General features: G+C 33.4%; 1 protein-coding gene across 1 annotated transcript in view; it reads right to left on the reverse strand.

Moving 5' to 3' along the window:
- NBEA (neurobeachin) overlaps positions 1-18,564 on the reverse strand; it is a 649,896-nt gene that overhangs the window by 435,382 nt on the left and 195,950 nt on the right. Inside the window, exons 19-25 of the mRNA XM_061133617.1 lie at positions 18,213-18,294; positions 17,862-17,985; positions 16,804-16,996; positions 13,446-14,462; positions 11,334-11,551; positions 8,838-8,991; positions 199-379 (exon numbers count right to left, since the gene is read on the reverse strand). Coding sequence (XP_060989600.1) covers positions 199-379; positions 8,838-8,991; positions 11,334-11,551; positions 13,446-14,462; positions 16,804-16,996; positions 17,862-17,985; positions 18,213-18,294 — 1,969 coding nt within the window. The remainder of the gene's footprint in view (positions 1-198; positions 380-8,837; positions 8,992-11,333; positions 11,552-13,445; positions 14,463-16,803; positions 16,997-17,861; positions 17,986-18,212; positions 18,295-18,564) is intronic.

Consider the following 18,564-nt stretch of genomic DNA (forward strand, 5'->3'; position numbering starts at 1 on the left):
TTAGAACTTCAGCTTCAAATTAGAATCCATTAAAGATTTATCCCATGAAATCTCCCATGTGATGATACTTTATTTTTAATTTAGTAATTCTACATTACATAATCAAATTGTATCACTGATACTTTATGTATCACAGAATATAAAAAAATAATCTGTAGGTAATTATATAACATGCACCATGATTCTTAACAGACTTACCTAGCCTTAGGCACTGTCGCATTAAACCTCCAGAAGACATGTTTTTTTCAGCTTCAATCTCACTAAAATTTAGAGAGCTGGCAAACACAAGTACATCAACCATAGCCATCAATCGGCTGAGGAAAGTTACTGCTGTTTCAGCTGACATGCCTTGTGTCACTTCAATATTTTCCAATTCCGTCTTTAAGAAAGTAGATTTACAACTTGTTTAAAATTTGGAAATATAATACATGCACATACATACTGCAGCTTAACAGCAGTTTAGTATATTTAGTATATTTTGTAAACAAAATAAGCTATAAATCATAAAGTAATTCCATATAGTATAAGAGCTGATTATCAAGCTTATTAGCTTAGCTATGAATTATCTTCAAATAAAGAAAAAATTGATTTTTAAAATCAATGTTAGATTTAAATATCATTACTTGTAAAAACCACATTCCAAACTTAAGATTTCATAAAGACACTTAGAAATAATCAATGTAAATATTTATACTAGTTTTGTTCTATTTTAAATTTGTTAACAAAGACATGCAACTCATATTTCTTTCCTAAAATCCTCATTCTTATTTATAAAAATATGTTAATTTTTCTTTCTTATGAATGTATGATAATAGGAAAGGTATATGGCACTTTCCTTTGATATCAAAGGGAGACAACTGTCAACTGTCCAATTAGAATATACGACAATTTCTTATCCATTTCAGAATAAATGAGTAAGAAACCACGAGGTACCTTGTATGAGTAACAAAAATCTACGGTAAAAATACTCAAGATCATTAATTCCTCTACCACTATTAACCAGTGACACTAGCAATAAGAATAATCAGTGGCATTTTAGACTGGCAAAGCTGTACTTTCACTAAAATACTGTCTATGCTAAAATATAATTTTCTGCTTTGAAAGGAAACGGTACAAAGTATTCTGTTTTGTAAGATATATAACTTTGCATCTTTTAAGCAATAGCAACATTTCTTCTTTTATTTTTCACTGTATGTTATATAAGATTTTAATTATTTTGGTTCATTATGCTGCTGCTGCTGCTGCTGCTAAGTCGCTTTAGTTGTGTCCGACTCTGTGTGACTCCAGAGATGGCAGCCCACCCGGCTCCCCTGTCCCTGGGATTCTCCAGGCAAGAACACTGGAGTGGGTTGCCATTTCCTTCTCCAATGCATGAAAATGAAAAGTGAAAGTGAAGCCACTCAGTCGTGTCCGACTATTAGTGACCCGATGGACTGCAGCCTACTAGGCTTCTACATCCATGGGATTTTCCAGGCAAGAGTAGCGGAGTGGGTTGCCGTTGCCTTCTCCTGGTTCATTATGACTAGGCCTCATTTTCTCAGTGCCTCAAAAACAGAGAAAAGTAAGGAATACTTTATAAATAAAAAAATACTACTGTTTAAATCATCTGAAAATGGGCAAGCTAGTCATACTGATTAACTTTACTTTTTCACCAAATGATAAATTCAACTACAAAGTAAACATGTATCATAGGTATCTGCTCCATTTAATGCTCCATTTGACATAATTCACACCCATTATTCTACATAGACATATACCCACTCACATTAACAGGGAAATGTCAGCAGGAAACACATTAAAAAACAACCTCTTCAACACTTCTTGTTTAAAACATGGGTAAGACAAATGATAGCTGACTAGAGCAAGCACTTATATAACTAAATGATTATAAGTGGAGTATAAAAAGGAACAACCTTTATCCCTTCCATTTAACATCAAAATATTGTTAAAACATTCCCTCTAAGAGGAGCTTGGAAATAGACAATTTTTTTTCAACTGTTGATTTATAACATTATGCCAATTCAGCTTCTATGGCCTAAAGAAATTAATTTCATTACTAGGATGTTTTTAAAAATAAAGATTCGTTATTTGCTAGCACTTCACTGATATACAGCATCATTTCATAGCATGAATTAAAAATTTGTTATAATAGAATTAAGGCAAAAAATGAAAATTCATATAAAACTTCCTTTTAAAATCTCAGTTATGAACATAAGTGTTTTACAATGGAATGGAAGATCTGGCCATTGCTTAGGCCTATTAAGCATTCTGAAAACTTTCACAATATTAGAATTTTAGGGTATCTATACATGGATTCTTAAAGAAATTCATCATTTTGAATTAGGAAAATTAAGGAAATCTAACTCATTTTATTAATTAATGATTTTATTTTGAAGTCTTTTGGGGTCTATAAAGTGCAAACATCAAAATATTCAATTTTAAATTAATAAATTATATAGAGACATTATAAACAGCATTATTAATCATCCATGAAATTTGCCAAACTGCTATTTTTGAATAAACAAAATAAAATAAAATTTTAAAATAATAAGTATTCTTAACACAACTAATAACCTAAAAGGAAGTTCCCATTAATTCTAATTAAAAGCAGTTTATAAATATGATGAAATGTTATATAAACATCATAATATAGGTCTAAAAATAAAGAACATCCACATATGATTATTATTAAATCTTAATATATATTCTATCCAATTTTCTTTCAGTGGCACCTGTTAAAATCTGGAGGTACATATGACTGAAATATTATTGTTTTCATTATATTATGACAGTTTAGTCTGAAGATTAGTGTGAATAATAAAACAGTAATTCATCAGTGCATTGAGAAAATAACCCTCCAGTGAATCTTTCAAATATACCAAAAATATGCCTAATGTTAAAGATGGTATGGAAACTCAAAATATAACCAAGTCAAAAACTTCATAAATAAGCAAAAATAAAATTTAAAAAACTGAAAACCTGAAAAATTACTAAAGTAATACTAACCTTAGAACCCTGGACATGCATTAGACAAAACAGACAACAGACCAAAAAAAGTACAAGAAAAGAAAATCATTAAAATTAAATGAAAATACAATGTAAAATTGAAACACAAAATAATATATTAAAAATTATATCTGATTATTTTCTTAAAAGCAAAAGTACTCAGAAGAGATATTCATTTTATAAATTACATATGATTAAGATTAAATATCAAATAGACTTCTCTTTATTTTTTCCATTAGAGTAACTTCCCAAATAATACATATGTAAATAAAGTTCATATATTATAAATATGCAAATTCTATTTTACAAAATAAATATCTTTTCCTAAAAAATGACCAAGGAACATTTCAATAAACAAACTGACATAATGTCTCTGTAAAAGCCCTAACTTAACTATCAGTTTAAGCAGAAATGACAGAAAAATAAACTATATCAACACCTTCTAAAATTTTCATTAAGGAATCATGCTATTTTGTTTCCTAAAATATTTGGAGCCCTTCTTAAAGAACAAAATCTCCAGGAATCAGTAAGACAATAAAATATTTGAGTGATTCTAACTTAAAAACCACTCTCCTTTGCTAGAAAAGAACTTACTGATACACTAAACAAGATTGCATGTGAACTAAGATAATCACAGAGACTTTGTACCAAGTTTCAGAGTATTACTAAGAATTATATTTTAAAAACTAGATACAATTAAGCTTCATGACAAAGTCAACAACTGTTCTTAATCTTGGACTTTTGACATATTTCTAAACACTATTTTCAAAGAGTGAGTGCTGTGCTGTGCTTAGTCACTCAGTCGTGTCCAACGCTTTGCGATCACATGGACTGTAGCCAACCTGGCTACTCTGTCCATGGGATTCTCCAGGCAAGAATACTGGAATGGGTAGCTATTCCTTTCTCCAGGGAATCTTCCTGACTCTGGGATCAACCCAGGTCTCTTTCACTGCAGGTGGATTCTTTGCTGAGTACAGGAGAACATTTAAAAGCATTCTGAGAATACGGAAGTATAGTAAGTGTTGTGAGATAAACAAAACAAAGAAATTATTACTGGTTTTTCCAAATTTATTAGCTACATTTTCTAATAATGGTAAGAAAAGGTAAAACTAAAACTAAGTCCTTATTTTTTGCCAGAAATTGTTGCTCTTCATTCTTATGATTATAAAACTATTAGGAAAGGGAGACATATCAGTCTTCATTATTTTTCTGTAACAGAGAATGAAACTGAATGAAATTCTAAACATTCAGTATTCTGGATTTTTGACCAAAATGGTTGACCACAACCCTGAAGTGATTATGCAATTTGTAGCTGATTTAGGTTCTTTGTTTATCTTCATTTTTTCCCTCCAATTCCTTGCTTTCATTCATGACCAACTTGGAACAAAGTGTAGAAAATAAGTCAGAGAAGTCAACTCACTAGTGATGGAAACATTAACTCCAAAACCTCAAGAACAGTAACAAAATAATGCACGCTAAGTTGCTTCAGTTGTGTCCAACTCTTTGCAACCCTATGGCCTGTAGCCTGCCAGGCTCCTCTGTCCTTGGGATGCACTCTCCAGGCAAGAATACTGGAGTGGGTTGCTATTTCCTCCTCCAGTGGATCTTCCCAACCCAGGGATTGGACCTGCGTCTCTCATGTCTCCTGCATTGGCTGGCAGGTTCTCTGCCACTAGCGCCACCTGAGAAGCCCAAATAAAAATAATGCTCCTTCCCAAAACCAGACTAGTCAAGCTACATGCTAAGAATTTTAAATTTTTTTAGCTGACTATTTAAGTTAAACTATTGTTCCAATTTGAAGACTTGCAACTATTTTTGTAACTTATTTTCTATGCTACATAACATTTTACATAATCTAGATAAAACTGAAACTCCAATATTCTTCAATTTCAAGGTGTCAGTATAACACAAATAATGTATATCTGTACTCTTTTTTTCCTTAAAGTTTCCACTGAAGTATTTCTTTAGAAGTAAGATTAAGCAGCTGCAATTTTTTCATGTGATGACACTACAACAGCTACAACACAAATGCTATCCTTAGTATGAATTATGGTGTTCATGTAAGGTCCCAGGGCAGAAAATAGACCACCTCTATACCAATGCCATGGAGACAGCAGACAAAAAGATTACACCATTTTACTTTCTGCCATCAAAGTGGATCACCCATAATAACTAACATGGCTCAAATATCCTATTTTAAACTTCAGAGTTCTACATTTGACAGGCTTGTTTTGTAAACGGGAAGATCATTCTATCATGATACAATTCTGAATAAAAAGCTCCAAAAGGAAGTAAGAGGGAAACATTCGGGAAGAGCCTTCTCCATCTAGTGACATTACCTAACTTAAGTGTCACAAGTTCCTGTGGGGTAAGTAAAATTAGCACTGTTAAAACGAAGAAATTAAAGTTGACATCATATCTAGTAAGTGGTAGAACCCAGGTTAAAATACAGATTTATCTTATGCGAAAATGCAAATGCCTTCAGTTAAATCCTAACTGAAAAGAAAACTGTGTCTGAATCTCATTGATTATTGGAAAACAACCTTGTTTTTGATGAAAAGGAGTAAATTATTTGAGATACACACTTATACTGAGAAATAGAAAAGCTATCTTCCTGGGTTGAGCTTCTAATAGCGATTTATAAAGAATACTTAGCATTCTACTTACCCACTCAAAATTGCATACAATTTCAACATTAGATGTGTCAAATGCTAAAAAAATTTAGTTGGTTGCATGTGAAAAAGTTACATATCTTCTACTAAAACATAATGACCACAATATTCAGTGAATTTGTTGAAATTAACTTTGATAAATGCTCATTAAGTAAAATGCAAGCTCTTATTTAATAGGAAACCTGGATTTATCTTACACTCTAACTACTAAATTTTAACAAATTTTTAATTTAATGCTTTACACTGAAACATTATACTATGGTGTTTGTATTTTAGGTCAAAATGGTGCTGTAAGTCAGTGGTCAGCAACCTAGGACCCACAAATCAAATATAAAGTTTTATTGAAACACATTCACATATACTCCTCTGTGTTATGACATATGTCTGCTTTTGCAAACAACAGCAGATTTAAGTAGTCAGACAGATACTAAACAGCCCTCAAAACCAAAAATATTTATTATATGATCATTTATCAACCACTGCATACCAACATTACTCATACTTATTCCTTAAATACATATCTGTATATAATGTATGAGTATTTTTAAAAACTCCACAAACCTGAACAATATTACAGATCACTCAAACATTAGTTTCAAATGTCTCTATCTCTCTTCATATATCTAGGATTGAAATTCTAGGGCATCCATGACAACGCTTCCCCCTTTGGTAACCTGCATATTGCCAATGTTTCGTTTTTGACTTATTCCATCCAGAATTCTCTTTCAGCTTTTTATATTAATATTTTAAATCTAATTTAAAGAGAGTTAAGACAACATTGCAAATCAACTACACTCCAATAAAAATTTCTTTAAAAATCTAAGTTAAAAAGCTCCATGTCTTTAGTTTTAATTTCTTCCTTTATTCAATCTCCTCCTCGCTCACTTTTTCCCACTATTAAATTAAAATTTTAGCAAGAGAATTAGGCAATCAAGGAGCAGAAAACATTGCTCGAAATTGGCACCAACCATGTTTTCTCCCAGTAGGAAGTGGGAGAAAAGGTTCTTGATATTTCTTTTAAAGAAGCAATTCATTCAAAGAATATAAAACTAGCTATGGTGTAGAAGCAGGCACAGGTGCAATCAGTTAATCAGCCAAAATAGCAGAAATACTGAGACAGACAATGAAGAAAAGTTTCTACAATTGAATGAATTCCAAAGTCTATTGAAAACAGTCTGAAGAAATAAATACTGCAGTTTTAACTTCTGAATATGGTAGTTATAACTGCACAGGTAATAATTCTGGAAGTCAAAATATCAGTATCTTTATCATACATTCATTATAAAATTAAAAAAATGAGCAAATCTGGATAGTATAATTTAATTCATAATGTTTATTAACACTTTATTCATTATTTTCTCTACCTTGATGGAGATCTTCTAGTTTAGAAAACTCATAAATATTTCAAATCTATAAAACTTTTCTTATCTACTGCTAATTTTATATAAAGATCGCTTCTGTTCTTCAGAAGATTTTAAAACAATATTATACTTTAAAGTAAATTTCAATATAACTTTTTTAAATTTCCTGATAACAATGATAATACTAAACATAAAAAAAAGTATATGATGGAGAAAAATCCCAGGATGAAACATTAAGTCAATCTTCAATGGACAGAAGAGACAAAAACCTCTTCCTGTCTCAATATTAGAATATATTCTTAACATCACATGCAAGCCTCAATTTACCAGAATTTGGTATAAGTTACGAGAGGAAATCAGAGATTAAAGAGAAGGGATGGTATGTTACAGGATACCTGCACCCTTCACACACCATCAGCTATTTTTCTTCCTGATTCTGTTTCCTTAGTCAACTGCTAATTTCATGAAGGCCCTAATTAGGACCTGATCTGCTGCACTCCCTCCTGAACTAGCCTTGCCTTTGGAGACTCTTGAATAAATTTACGGATGAAAGAGAAGTACATGTGTGAGGCAGAAGTGTGCTAAGGATATATACACTCTTTTGCTGCTAATATTTAAGTTTCAGGGCTGCTTCAGGGATGATGACAAAGGGAGAGTGAGAAAAAGAGTCATGTAGAAAAAGCTTGTTAATGATGAAATAAAACCAGAGATCAGTTTGGAAACACTGTCTCAACAAGTAAAAGACATCCTAATAAAATGACAAGCTTCTCTCTGGAAAAGTGATCTATTTCGGGCTTACGGATTGAGTTTCCAATATGGCGGCAAGAACACAGTTATTAATATGAGAAGCATATTCTTGCCCATCTGAGCAATTAGCTATGGAGCTTGTTTTTCAAAATGTGAATCAAAGATATATTTTTATTTTTTTCAAAGATATATTTTTAAATGACAACTAAAACACTGAGTTATTTATCTATTATATGTTAAATGGCATATAAATAACATTGAATGTCTTTCAACTTATGTTACTAGATTTGGATGTCTTACAAAGAGTAAGTCTATATTTTTAAAATATAAATCCTGAACCACAAAATCATGTCAGATAAAAATTCTAAAAGATGTCATATGACTAACATAAAGTTCTTTGAGATTTTTAAGTAGTACCAAATTTTTCAAGTACAGAAAATCTTATGACATTTATAGTTTTTCTATTTGAGGGACCTAAATTTTAAGTAAGAAACACCCTAAGAATTCATCTGATTCTCTTTTTGAAGCAAATTACTGGCTTCAAGACTAAATCTCAGAGAACAGAAATATAAAACTACTATATATAGCTTAATATTAAGCTTAATATTTCAAGCTAATCATATGAGACTAAATATCTAAAGATGACTTTTTCCTAATTTAGATTCATGACTGTTATATAATAAATACGTACTTGTATTCCAAAATTCAAGATATACAGAACAAAAATTTTAACAGTTTATTTTAATGTAGATTTGAAGAGATAAACAATATAGAGAAAATAAAGTTAAACCATTTATGATTATAGCTCTTCCTAAGGTATATTCATCAAAATTATCAGAGAAATATTTTCATAAACACACACAGCTGAAATCCAACACTGACAATTAAGAAGTGAGAATATAAATGTATGTAATTTCAAATTATATGGTTAAAAACTTTTCTCAGGTGAACAAGTCTTGTTAAAATCCACATTTATAGTATAGAACGCCACTGACATGCTCTGATAATGTAATTATAAAACGTAACCACTAGATGGAGTCAAAGTACTTACAGTTGGTGATGTAGCAGCAGAGAGCAAAGGCAGAATTCCTCCACAAGCAATGATGATGTTGTCTACCATTTGGGAAATGAGGTGAATTGTGTTATGTACAAAAATAATATTTTCATTGCTATTGACAAAATCCATTACAGACTTTGTGGAATGGCTAAAATAGCAGAAAGACAAAACACAAATGAACATTTCTTTGGTTTAAGAATAAAAAGTTTACAACTTATTTTTAATGTCATTTTTAAAGTTAAAAATAAGAGCTAGGCAAATTTAAAATGGAGTCATTAGAAAAGAAAATAATTTACAACAATTTAGATGTCATATTACCAAAACCAGCATTCATCTCATCATGGATTTTTTGTGAGTCCAAGCATATTAACTTATTATTTTGTTTCTGCTTAAAACACTACAGTGTACTAACTCAATTCAAAGACACATGACTAGGTCAATGAATTTGGCTAAAACATTTATTTTTGCCAAAAGCTAGTTGTTTGGTATTGAAAAGCAGAGGAAGTGGATAGTTAGCTGACAAATTGTTTTATCACCAGACCACAGCTCCAGCTTTGACCAGACATTGAAAACGTACACTGCTAGTCACAGAAGTTACATGATAGGGTAGCATAAATGAGTCAGTAAAAATTCAAGTACTTACTGCATAAAAGTGGAAAAGACCTCAAAAGTCAGCAGTGCAGCTTTGCCATACAAAACATGCAATACCGATTCCCAAAAACACACACACACACTGCTTCCGTCTGTCAGTCAGGAATATGAACTGTTCTCTAACAGGAAAAACCCTACTCCATGATCAAATTTAAGTCAGTGATTCTAACCTTTTTAGAATTGCAAGACATCATCTGTTATATCTTAGATCTCATGATGTTTTCTCATGTCCTAAAAACTAAAGTGCTATCTATCTTTTAAACTTTTTAAAAAATTTGTTAAATTACACAAAATTATGACTGGGGAATTTTATGAGAGTCCATGAAATAAAGCACAGAAAGACACACACAGTATGTTAAGAGAACGAAAGTTGAGTATCACTCACTCAGCGGCTACTAAAATATAACAGGTAGTAAATTATATGTCTCTCCGCACATTGATACTCATGTTAATAGTAATGCATTTCATGATATTCCAGTCTCCTTATTTACCACCCCCCACTAGGTAACTTAGCATGTAACATTAGCAATGGAAAGACCATTGTTTCTATCACATAAGTAGACTAAGGACAAATTGACCAAATAAAATCAGAACTAAAAACTGTCTATGGCAGATACTGATTACTTATGTAAAGTTATTTCTTTTTTCTCTGCTAATGTGATCTAGATTTTGTTCTATTGCTGAGCTACATCAGGTACAGGAAATATTGGTTTCACCACAGCTACTGTGCTTGTGAGCAGTATTACCTGTGGAGGCCAATCATTATAATCCCATTCCTGTCTGCTGGTCATCGACTTAGAGAAAGCATATGATCCAGCTGACACATGAGATATCAATCAATAGGGAATTTTATGAGGGGCTTCACTTCGAAAAAGTAGAAGAACAGAATCAGGAGGAAGTGGAGGAGAAGAAAAAGGAGAGAGAGGAGGAGGAAAAAAGACACAAGGAAGAAGAGGAAGGAGAGTGGGGCGAGAGCAGCAGCAGAGCCCTGCCTTCTATAGAGTTGAGGGAAGTCTCCTGGGTTGAATTGATCCTGGGAGCCGAAGCAGCCACCTTGAATCTTAGAAGGATAACCAAGAAAAGCAAAGGAAGTTATTTGTGTGTTGTGAATATTGTGCCCCTGATTTTTTGAATCGCTGATGGTAGGGTATTGCTATGTACAGCCATCCACTTCCTAATTTATCTGCATATGACGTCTCAAAACTGATTAATTTGCTGCATATGTGCTATTACAAAATAAAATTGGAAGTGAGGCAAGGTAATTTTAACATTTATGTAGGCTTTGTTTTCTTTTTTAGAATTTATTTAAACTGAAAAACATAAAACAACTGAACTGCTTTTTTATGTTGTTTTCTTTAAATGATTATATCTGAAACGATGTCCACTTACCACTTAAACAGTACAAGCTCTAAAAATGATGTCATAGTGATTTTAAAATTTTAGCACTATATGTTAAATCTTATTAACAAGAATAAATGTAATATATGACATTAATTTTAACATTAAAAGATAAAATGTAGAAATTTATCTGAACCAGTATTGAACCTTTTTTTGTTTTACTCTCTTTTGTATATAGAATAGGCGATGCCAGATTTCAAAGTTTTGCTTTTTAATTAATTTAAGCCTAAATTCTTGATGAGTTTTTAATGTGAACCACCCCAGGTCATAACTCTTATGAAAATACTTATGTTTCTACAGAAACTTCAATGTTCTTTTTAATACATTTGTGAGATTTTTAATGATATAATTTACTTAATAATCAGGTGATTCCACTAATCTAAAATAGTCATTTTTCCCCCACTGAAAGTAGTCTTTTTTACAGAAAAGAAATATTTCTACCTCCTCCAAACATGTACATCTGTTTCTAATGCAAAGAGCAAATCGGTGAGAAGTCGCTGGTGCATTGGAGACCACTTAAACTCAGGAATACGGAACATCGTAGTGCGTGGACCCGGGCTGAACTGGCGCCGCTGCTCCTCTGTCATTGGCATTCCTCGAAATCCTAAATCTACTCGGAGATCTCTGTCTTGTTGTGTGATAGACCGACCCTGAACAGCCTAGAGATGGAAAAGATGGACTTTTGTATAGTGCAAAAGAAATGTCTGATTTCAAAATGAGAACAGTTAAGTACAGTTAAGTGAGCAAAGCTTTTGCATATGACTTTAATAGGTTAGTATATCTGCTTCTATCATTCACCTGGTGATCGCTTGCACAGGAGGTTTTCTGAGAAGAAAAGGATACTATTACTATTTTTATTCTATTATGTTTCAGAAACTAGGCAAGGCAATCCAATACTTAAGTTTAACATCAAAGTTCACGCTGAAAACCAGGTCCTCTTTAGCCCTCTTTCAGTTTTTACATTAGACCACATTCTTTCTTTATGAAAGTGAGCAAACATTCAAAGTGAAAAATACCGGATATATGTCATCAATTAATTATAATAAGAAACACAAGATTAAAAGAAATATTACTTGAACAGTTCAATTCAAGTTAACTTCAAAGTGTATTTCACTTACAATATTTCAATTGAGAAAAACAATTCCTTTTATAATTTAGAAAACCAGACAAAGGTCTGTGAACTCAGAGTGAAAACCAGGCAAACCTAGTATTATTAAGCTCAGTAAGCAATGTACCATGGTTTCCTTTATTTTAAACTTGGGCTTAATTTAGCATTTTCATTCCTCTGCTAATTATCATGGTAGCACAACTGCCACAAAAATGGAAACTGGTAGTATTTAATAGGAAATAAATAAAAATACCTTTTCCACATATAGAATATATTTTCAAAGATTCTTATTTGAATACAAAGACACTAGTGAGGTACAGTTTAACATAACGCTAATGGACACATGCTAAATTATTTTTTGATGATATCAAAAGGTTAACAGAAAACCCAGGCAACAGCAACAAAAATCAAGTCACTAAGGGTAAAAGTTTCTTCAACTCTTAAACATAAGGTATTATTTAGTGGTAAGTATATACTCAAAGCTCAATAATTAAAATTCATATCAGAAAACATCATCTGTTTCTAGCTTTAGTATGGTGAGGCCCAACTGCAGCACTAACATTTCCTCACTACCGAGTCTGAGAGTCTTTAATTTTCCCATACAAATCCCCATACATGTGTCTATAAGGAAAACTCTCACTGCTAATAACTGCAAATTTTCTCAGCCATGTTGTCTACCTCACAGGGCTGCTGTGAGGATTAAATCTGAAAACATATGGCACAGTGCCTGGAACACAGTAGCCAAGTGAAAGTCGCTCAGTTGTGTTCGACGACTCTTTGTGACCCCATGGACTGTAGTCCATGGAATTCTCCAGACCAGAATACTAGAGTGGGTAGTCTTTCCCTTCTCCAGGTGATCTTCCAGACCCAGGATTCAAACAAGGTCTCCCACACTGCAGGCTAATTCTTTACCTGCTGAGTCACAAGGGAAGCCCGAAACATAGTAAGCACTTGATAAGTAACAGTTCCCTTTTCCCTTTCCTGTTCATTTCATTAATCAGTTTAATATGGACTCCAAGTCCCCTTCTCTATAATCACAGAACAGGGTTGGGCTTGAAACTTTAAATGTTAAAATTAATCAAGTATTCAGAATGAAGATCTTGAGTACAAATGTGTAAACGTAGTCACAGAGCCAGAAAATATTCAAACTGGTAGAGACCTTAAAGGTCATGTGTCAATCTGGCACAAGCTCTTTCACTGTAAGGGAAAATTCAGGCCCAGAGAGGTTGAGCAAAGTTATACACACAGAATGTGATAGAGGTGGATACATGATTCAGATATTTTGAATTTATTCTATATGTAAACCCACACCACTCAATTCCATAAATTATTATTCTACCATAATTAAGTATAAACATGCTGTGACTGGTAAGAAACTATTCTGCTTTGGTGCTAACAACTCCGTATGTCTTCAATGAATTTTGAGCACATAAAGGGTAACTTACTTGCGTTGTGGCAGTGGTCTGGATTTTACGGATTTCCTTTCCTGACTCTTTGCCATCGTCAGATCTCTCAGTGTCTGAAATTATACTTCCTGCATCAACATTTGGTACAATTTTGCTACCAGAAGATTCCGTTTCCAGCGTCGTAGCGGTCATTTCAGCATATTCTAACCCTTTAGATGATGATGCTAAGTCTCTGTCAGAAATACTGCTCATTCCATCTGAAGTGGTATGGATTTTGAACTCTTTTTCTTCTATTATACTTGATGTACAAGTCAAGTCAACACTACCAGTCATGTGAGCAAGCAATCCAAGATCATCACCAACACCAAGATGTACTTGAGTGTCCTGAATATTTGGAATAATGTGATTGCTAGAAAGTTCAGGAAGGAGTTTCTCCTCCTGCTTGGGTATTTTATCAAAGAGAAATGATGTGCTACTGTTGGGAAGTTCATCCTTCTCATCCGCTAATGTTATCAATGGACCGTTATCCTTCTCTTCATTTTTTTTAATAATACCAACACTTCCATGTACATTGTTCTGGAGTTTCTCAACAGCAGCACTATACACATTATCTAACAAAGACTCAACCTCCACAAGAGCACCATTCTCTCCACCTACTAAAGTCTCTGGTGATAAATCCATATCATCAAGCTTCACTTCTGTTGCTTCCACTTTCTCTGCTTTTATGTCAACTAAAAGATCATGTACTTCCACATGCACACCACTTCCTGGTCTATCTGAGTTTCCAAGAATATCATCGGGCACTTTTGTTGACATGAGCAAGTCTCTCGTGTCTGTGCTGACAGGGTAATCTGTCTCACTTTCTGGGCTCTGGCTTTGTGAGAGGTCCTCTATCTCTCGAATTTCCATTCCACCTTTTGCGCCTGTTGTCTGTGATGAGAGACCAGATATGGTGCTCACATTTCCCTTCTTTCCCTTTTTAATGTTTTCCTCCTCTTGTCTCTGATATTCTTCATACATTTTGGCTAGGTATTCCTTATGTGCTTCATAAGTGACCTTAGAAATGGGTAAAGAAAACATTTAAAGGCATTTTTGTACATGTTAAAAGAAAAAAATGATATAAACTTATGATAATAGCAAAAATGGTATCAGTAATTTTAAGGTATCAAATATATATTAATAACCCTAAGACAACGGCTTAACTTCATCAAGTAATCAGAATATCATCAAAATAGTCATATATGACTTACTATATGATTTGTCAACACAGGCAAACTAGCATTAAAGATTTAAATAAAATGGTATCTTTAAGTGAAGTATTTCAATGTTACCCCAGTTAATATGCCAGCTGAACTCCTCCATATTTCATTTATTTGAGCTAAATCAGAATTGGCTAATAACACACAATATCCAAAGTACCATGGCGTGTGTGTGTGTGCGTGTGTGTGTATTAGTCACTCAGTCATGTCCGACTCTTTGCAGCCCCATGGACTGAAGTCCCCTGTCCATGGGGTTTCCCAGGCAAGGACACTGGAGTGTGTTGCCATTTCCTTCTCCAGGGGATCTTTCCCACCCAGGGATCAAACCCAGGTCTCCTTCACTGCAGGCAGATTCTTTACTGTCTGAGCCATCAGGGAATCCCCAAAGGACTATTACTACATCAGTATTCACCGTATATTAAAAAAAAAAACAAAGTGTGTCTATTGCAACCAGTGAGGTCAAAAAAATAACACATATTTACAAATATATAGTTATAAAATGTTAAAACATTCTATCTTTATATAGGCTACTTTAATTTGTTACTTTACATAGTCTTGTTTAGGAATAATCAGTACACAGTGTAGCTAGATACATATATTTCTCACACAAAGACTTGCAATGAGTTTTCCCATAAAACACTAATACCAAACTTATTAATGCAATGATGAAAATGAGGTGCTGATATATTATACAATATAAATTTATAACAGAAATAAAGGTCTTTAAAATTTTTGATGTTTAAAATCCTATAGACACATATGATGTTAATTTATATTTAAAATGACAATATAATAGAATTTAAGGTTGAGCTCTTGCTTTGAGGATTACCTTAATATAAAACCCCTTTATTTTACAGAAAAAAAATCAAGTCCCCAAAGCAGGGCTTAGCAAACTATGGCCCATGGATCAAATCAGCTTATGTCCTGTTTGGAATACAGCCATGTTCAAACTTTACATATTGTCTATGGCTATTTTCACAATGCATGACAGAGTTGAGTAGTTGCATCAGAGGATGCACAGCCAACAAAGCCTAATAACCATTGTGCAAAGGGATTAAATTACTTTCCTAATGGCTGTGGTTTTTCCAGTGGTCATGTATGGATGTGAGAGTTGGACTGTAAAGAAAGCTGATCACTGAAAAACTGATGCTTTTGAACTGTGGTGTTGGAGAAGACTCTTGAGAGTCCCTTGGACTGCAAGGAGATCCAACCAGTCCATCCTAAAGGAGATCAGTCCTGGGTGTTCACTGGAAGGACTGATGCTGAAGCTGAAACTCTAGTACTTTGGCCACCTCATGCGAAAGGCTGACTCATTGGAAAAGACCCTGATGCTGCGAGGGATTGGGGGCAGGAGGAGAAGGGGACGACAGAAGATGAAATGGCTGGATGGCATCACTGACTCGATGGACTTGAGTTTGAGTAAACTCCGGGAGTTTGTGATGGACAGGGAGGCCTGGTGTGCTGCGATTCATGGGGTGGCAAAGAGTTGGACACTACTGAGCGACTGAACTGAACTGAATGCCACAAAATTGAACTGTGGCAGAGATTGGATCAAAAGCCAACTTCTGACACCTATGCTTTTCCTGTAACACCACCACATGATGAGAAATCTTAACTGAACTTCTGTACTCTAATATGTACATATTCTAATTTTTATTCACTACTTCCTTTCCCCCCAAATCAGACAATATTTAAAATATAAACAAACATTGATTCTTAGGATTAAAAATAAAGATAATGCAATTAAGAACAATACTAAACTTAAGTACTTTAAATCTATTATTCACTTAGAAATAAAAACAATTTCTAATTTAGAAAGGTTTAAAAAGTATATATCATACTCTATTTCATGAACCATTCTTAGAAGACCCAGTACAGATGTTTGAGTTAAAAGACTCAGACATAAGTTCCCAGATATCCTATAAAACATATGTGCGGGTCACATCTAGAGTGCAAAATTTAATTATAACAGGACCCCTAAAATACAGTGAAAAACAGAAACAGAACAGAAAGAAAACTGTGATAAAGGAATCAGCCATAATGCAAGATGCCCACAAGATGGCGCCAAGAGAGTGTTTACAGACATCTAATACACAGCTGAAACCCTGGTGATGTAAAAATGTTAAATCCCTTGTTACCTTGGAATGGGCTATTGAGAGTGTATCCACCCAGACTCTCCAGCCTCCCCATTCGTATTTTATGGCATGATACAAAAGAATCCGGAAGATATTGTAAACCATCTCTGTGATCTTCTGTTCCTCAGAATTTTTAGGATTGATATAGCCAAGAGAAAACATCCAATCTTGCCACACTGAACACTGCAATAAGCATCTTGTCAGGGGGCGGTGGGGGGGGGGGGGGGGGAGAAACTCATTAAAAATTCTTAGATTATATTAGAATTTACTATTTAAGATAAATAGCGAAAATATGATCTGACTTAGGTAAACCAAGGTATACAGTTATTCTGCACATTTAATATTCTAACCTGGAATGACTTTCTCCATTTTTCTACCTAGATAAATCCATATTATAATTTAAAATTGCTTTCCCAACTCTTCTAGTTAGATTATTGTTTCCCTACTCCCTCATCAAATGTAGCACTCACAATGCACTTACCATATTATAAATTAATCATCATTTCACTGTTATCTTTCCCACTAAACTGTACCAAATAAGATATATATACACCAAGACAACCTGTGCGGCACAGTGCTTTATATATGGCAGAGAGTCAATCAATATTTGTTAAATTTAAGACTCATGCAGCAACCATGGTTCCAAACTGTACCCCATGTCCTAGCCAACCAATTTAAAACTACATGACAGTAATCAGTTATCAGACCACCTTAAGAAAAGCATAGATGATCTGAGCCAATCCAACATAATTTCATTTAAAGTACTGTTGGTGGTAGACAACGACCAGGAAAAGGAACTGTACATTTTAAATAAGGGGTTTGAGGTATGTATATTCATATATACTATTAAAATATATTACCCATAAAGTTAAATAAAATTATATAAAAATAAATGAAAGTAAGCAAACTATATCAAAGAGACATAAATGCCTTTTCTAATGATTAAAAGCATTAGCAATATAGGTTATGTAAATTTTTTCTTTGCAAGAGACTGAAAATAATGGAGAGAAAATAAGATTAGTTATGGGATAAAGCTTTGGTATAGCATTCAAACTACTCACCTTCTATTTTCTCGGCTGTTACTGAAAAGTTTTATCATATCAGATAAAAATAAACGACGGACTTCCATGAGTTCTGCACTTGGTGTAGAGTTTTTCAACAAAGTTGCCACCACTTTAAGTATCACTGAAAACAAATAAAGTTTACAGTAAAGATTTATAACTGCATCATATTTTCTGCTCAAATAGTCTTTACTGATTTTCAACTAAATGCTTAGCATGATGGTAGGCGAGTTGTAAATGTTGTAAGTTAAACTATAAATGCCATACCGACTCAGGTGGTTAGGAAAAGTTTTGATTTAGTTTCACATGTTACCATGTTACTACTGCATTAAAGAATTACTCTTTGCTCACTTGGATTCTGAATTTTCACTGTAGAATCTGGCTCTGGATGTGGTTTGTGTACAACTTGAGTACATACTTGCTCTGTCAAAATCTAAAAGACAGAAGTTGAATTGAATTTAGAAAATAAATTCATAATTGCAAATTATAGATATACAAAGAATCTGCAAAAAATGTCTATTTTTTCATATCAAAAGAAATACATCTTTTAAAGGGTCTTCCAGTAAATTCCACATACTTCTAAACTCTTTTAATTCTACAGTCTTCAAATTTTGTTTGTTACAGATACAGACAAAACTAAAGCCAGCAGCTATAGAAGGAAAGATTCACTAGGAATTCCAAGAACAAATTCTGTTTGAAATCA

Source organism: Dama dama, chromosome 30 (assembly GCF_033118175.1).
Source record: "Dama dama isolate Ldn47 chromosome 30, ASM3311817v1, whole genome shotgun sequence".
NCBI classification, from domain to species: Eukaryota; Metazoa; Chordata; class Mammalia; order Artiodactyla; family Cervidae; genus Dama; species Dama dama.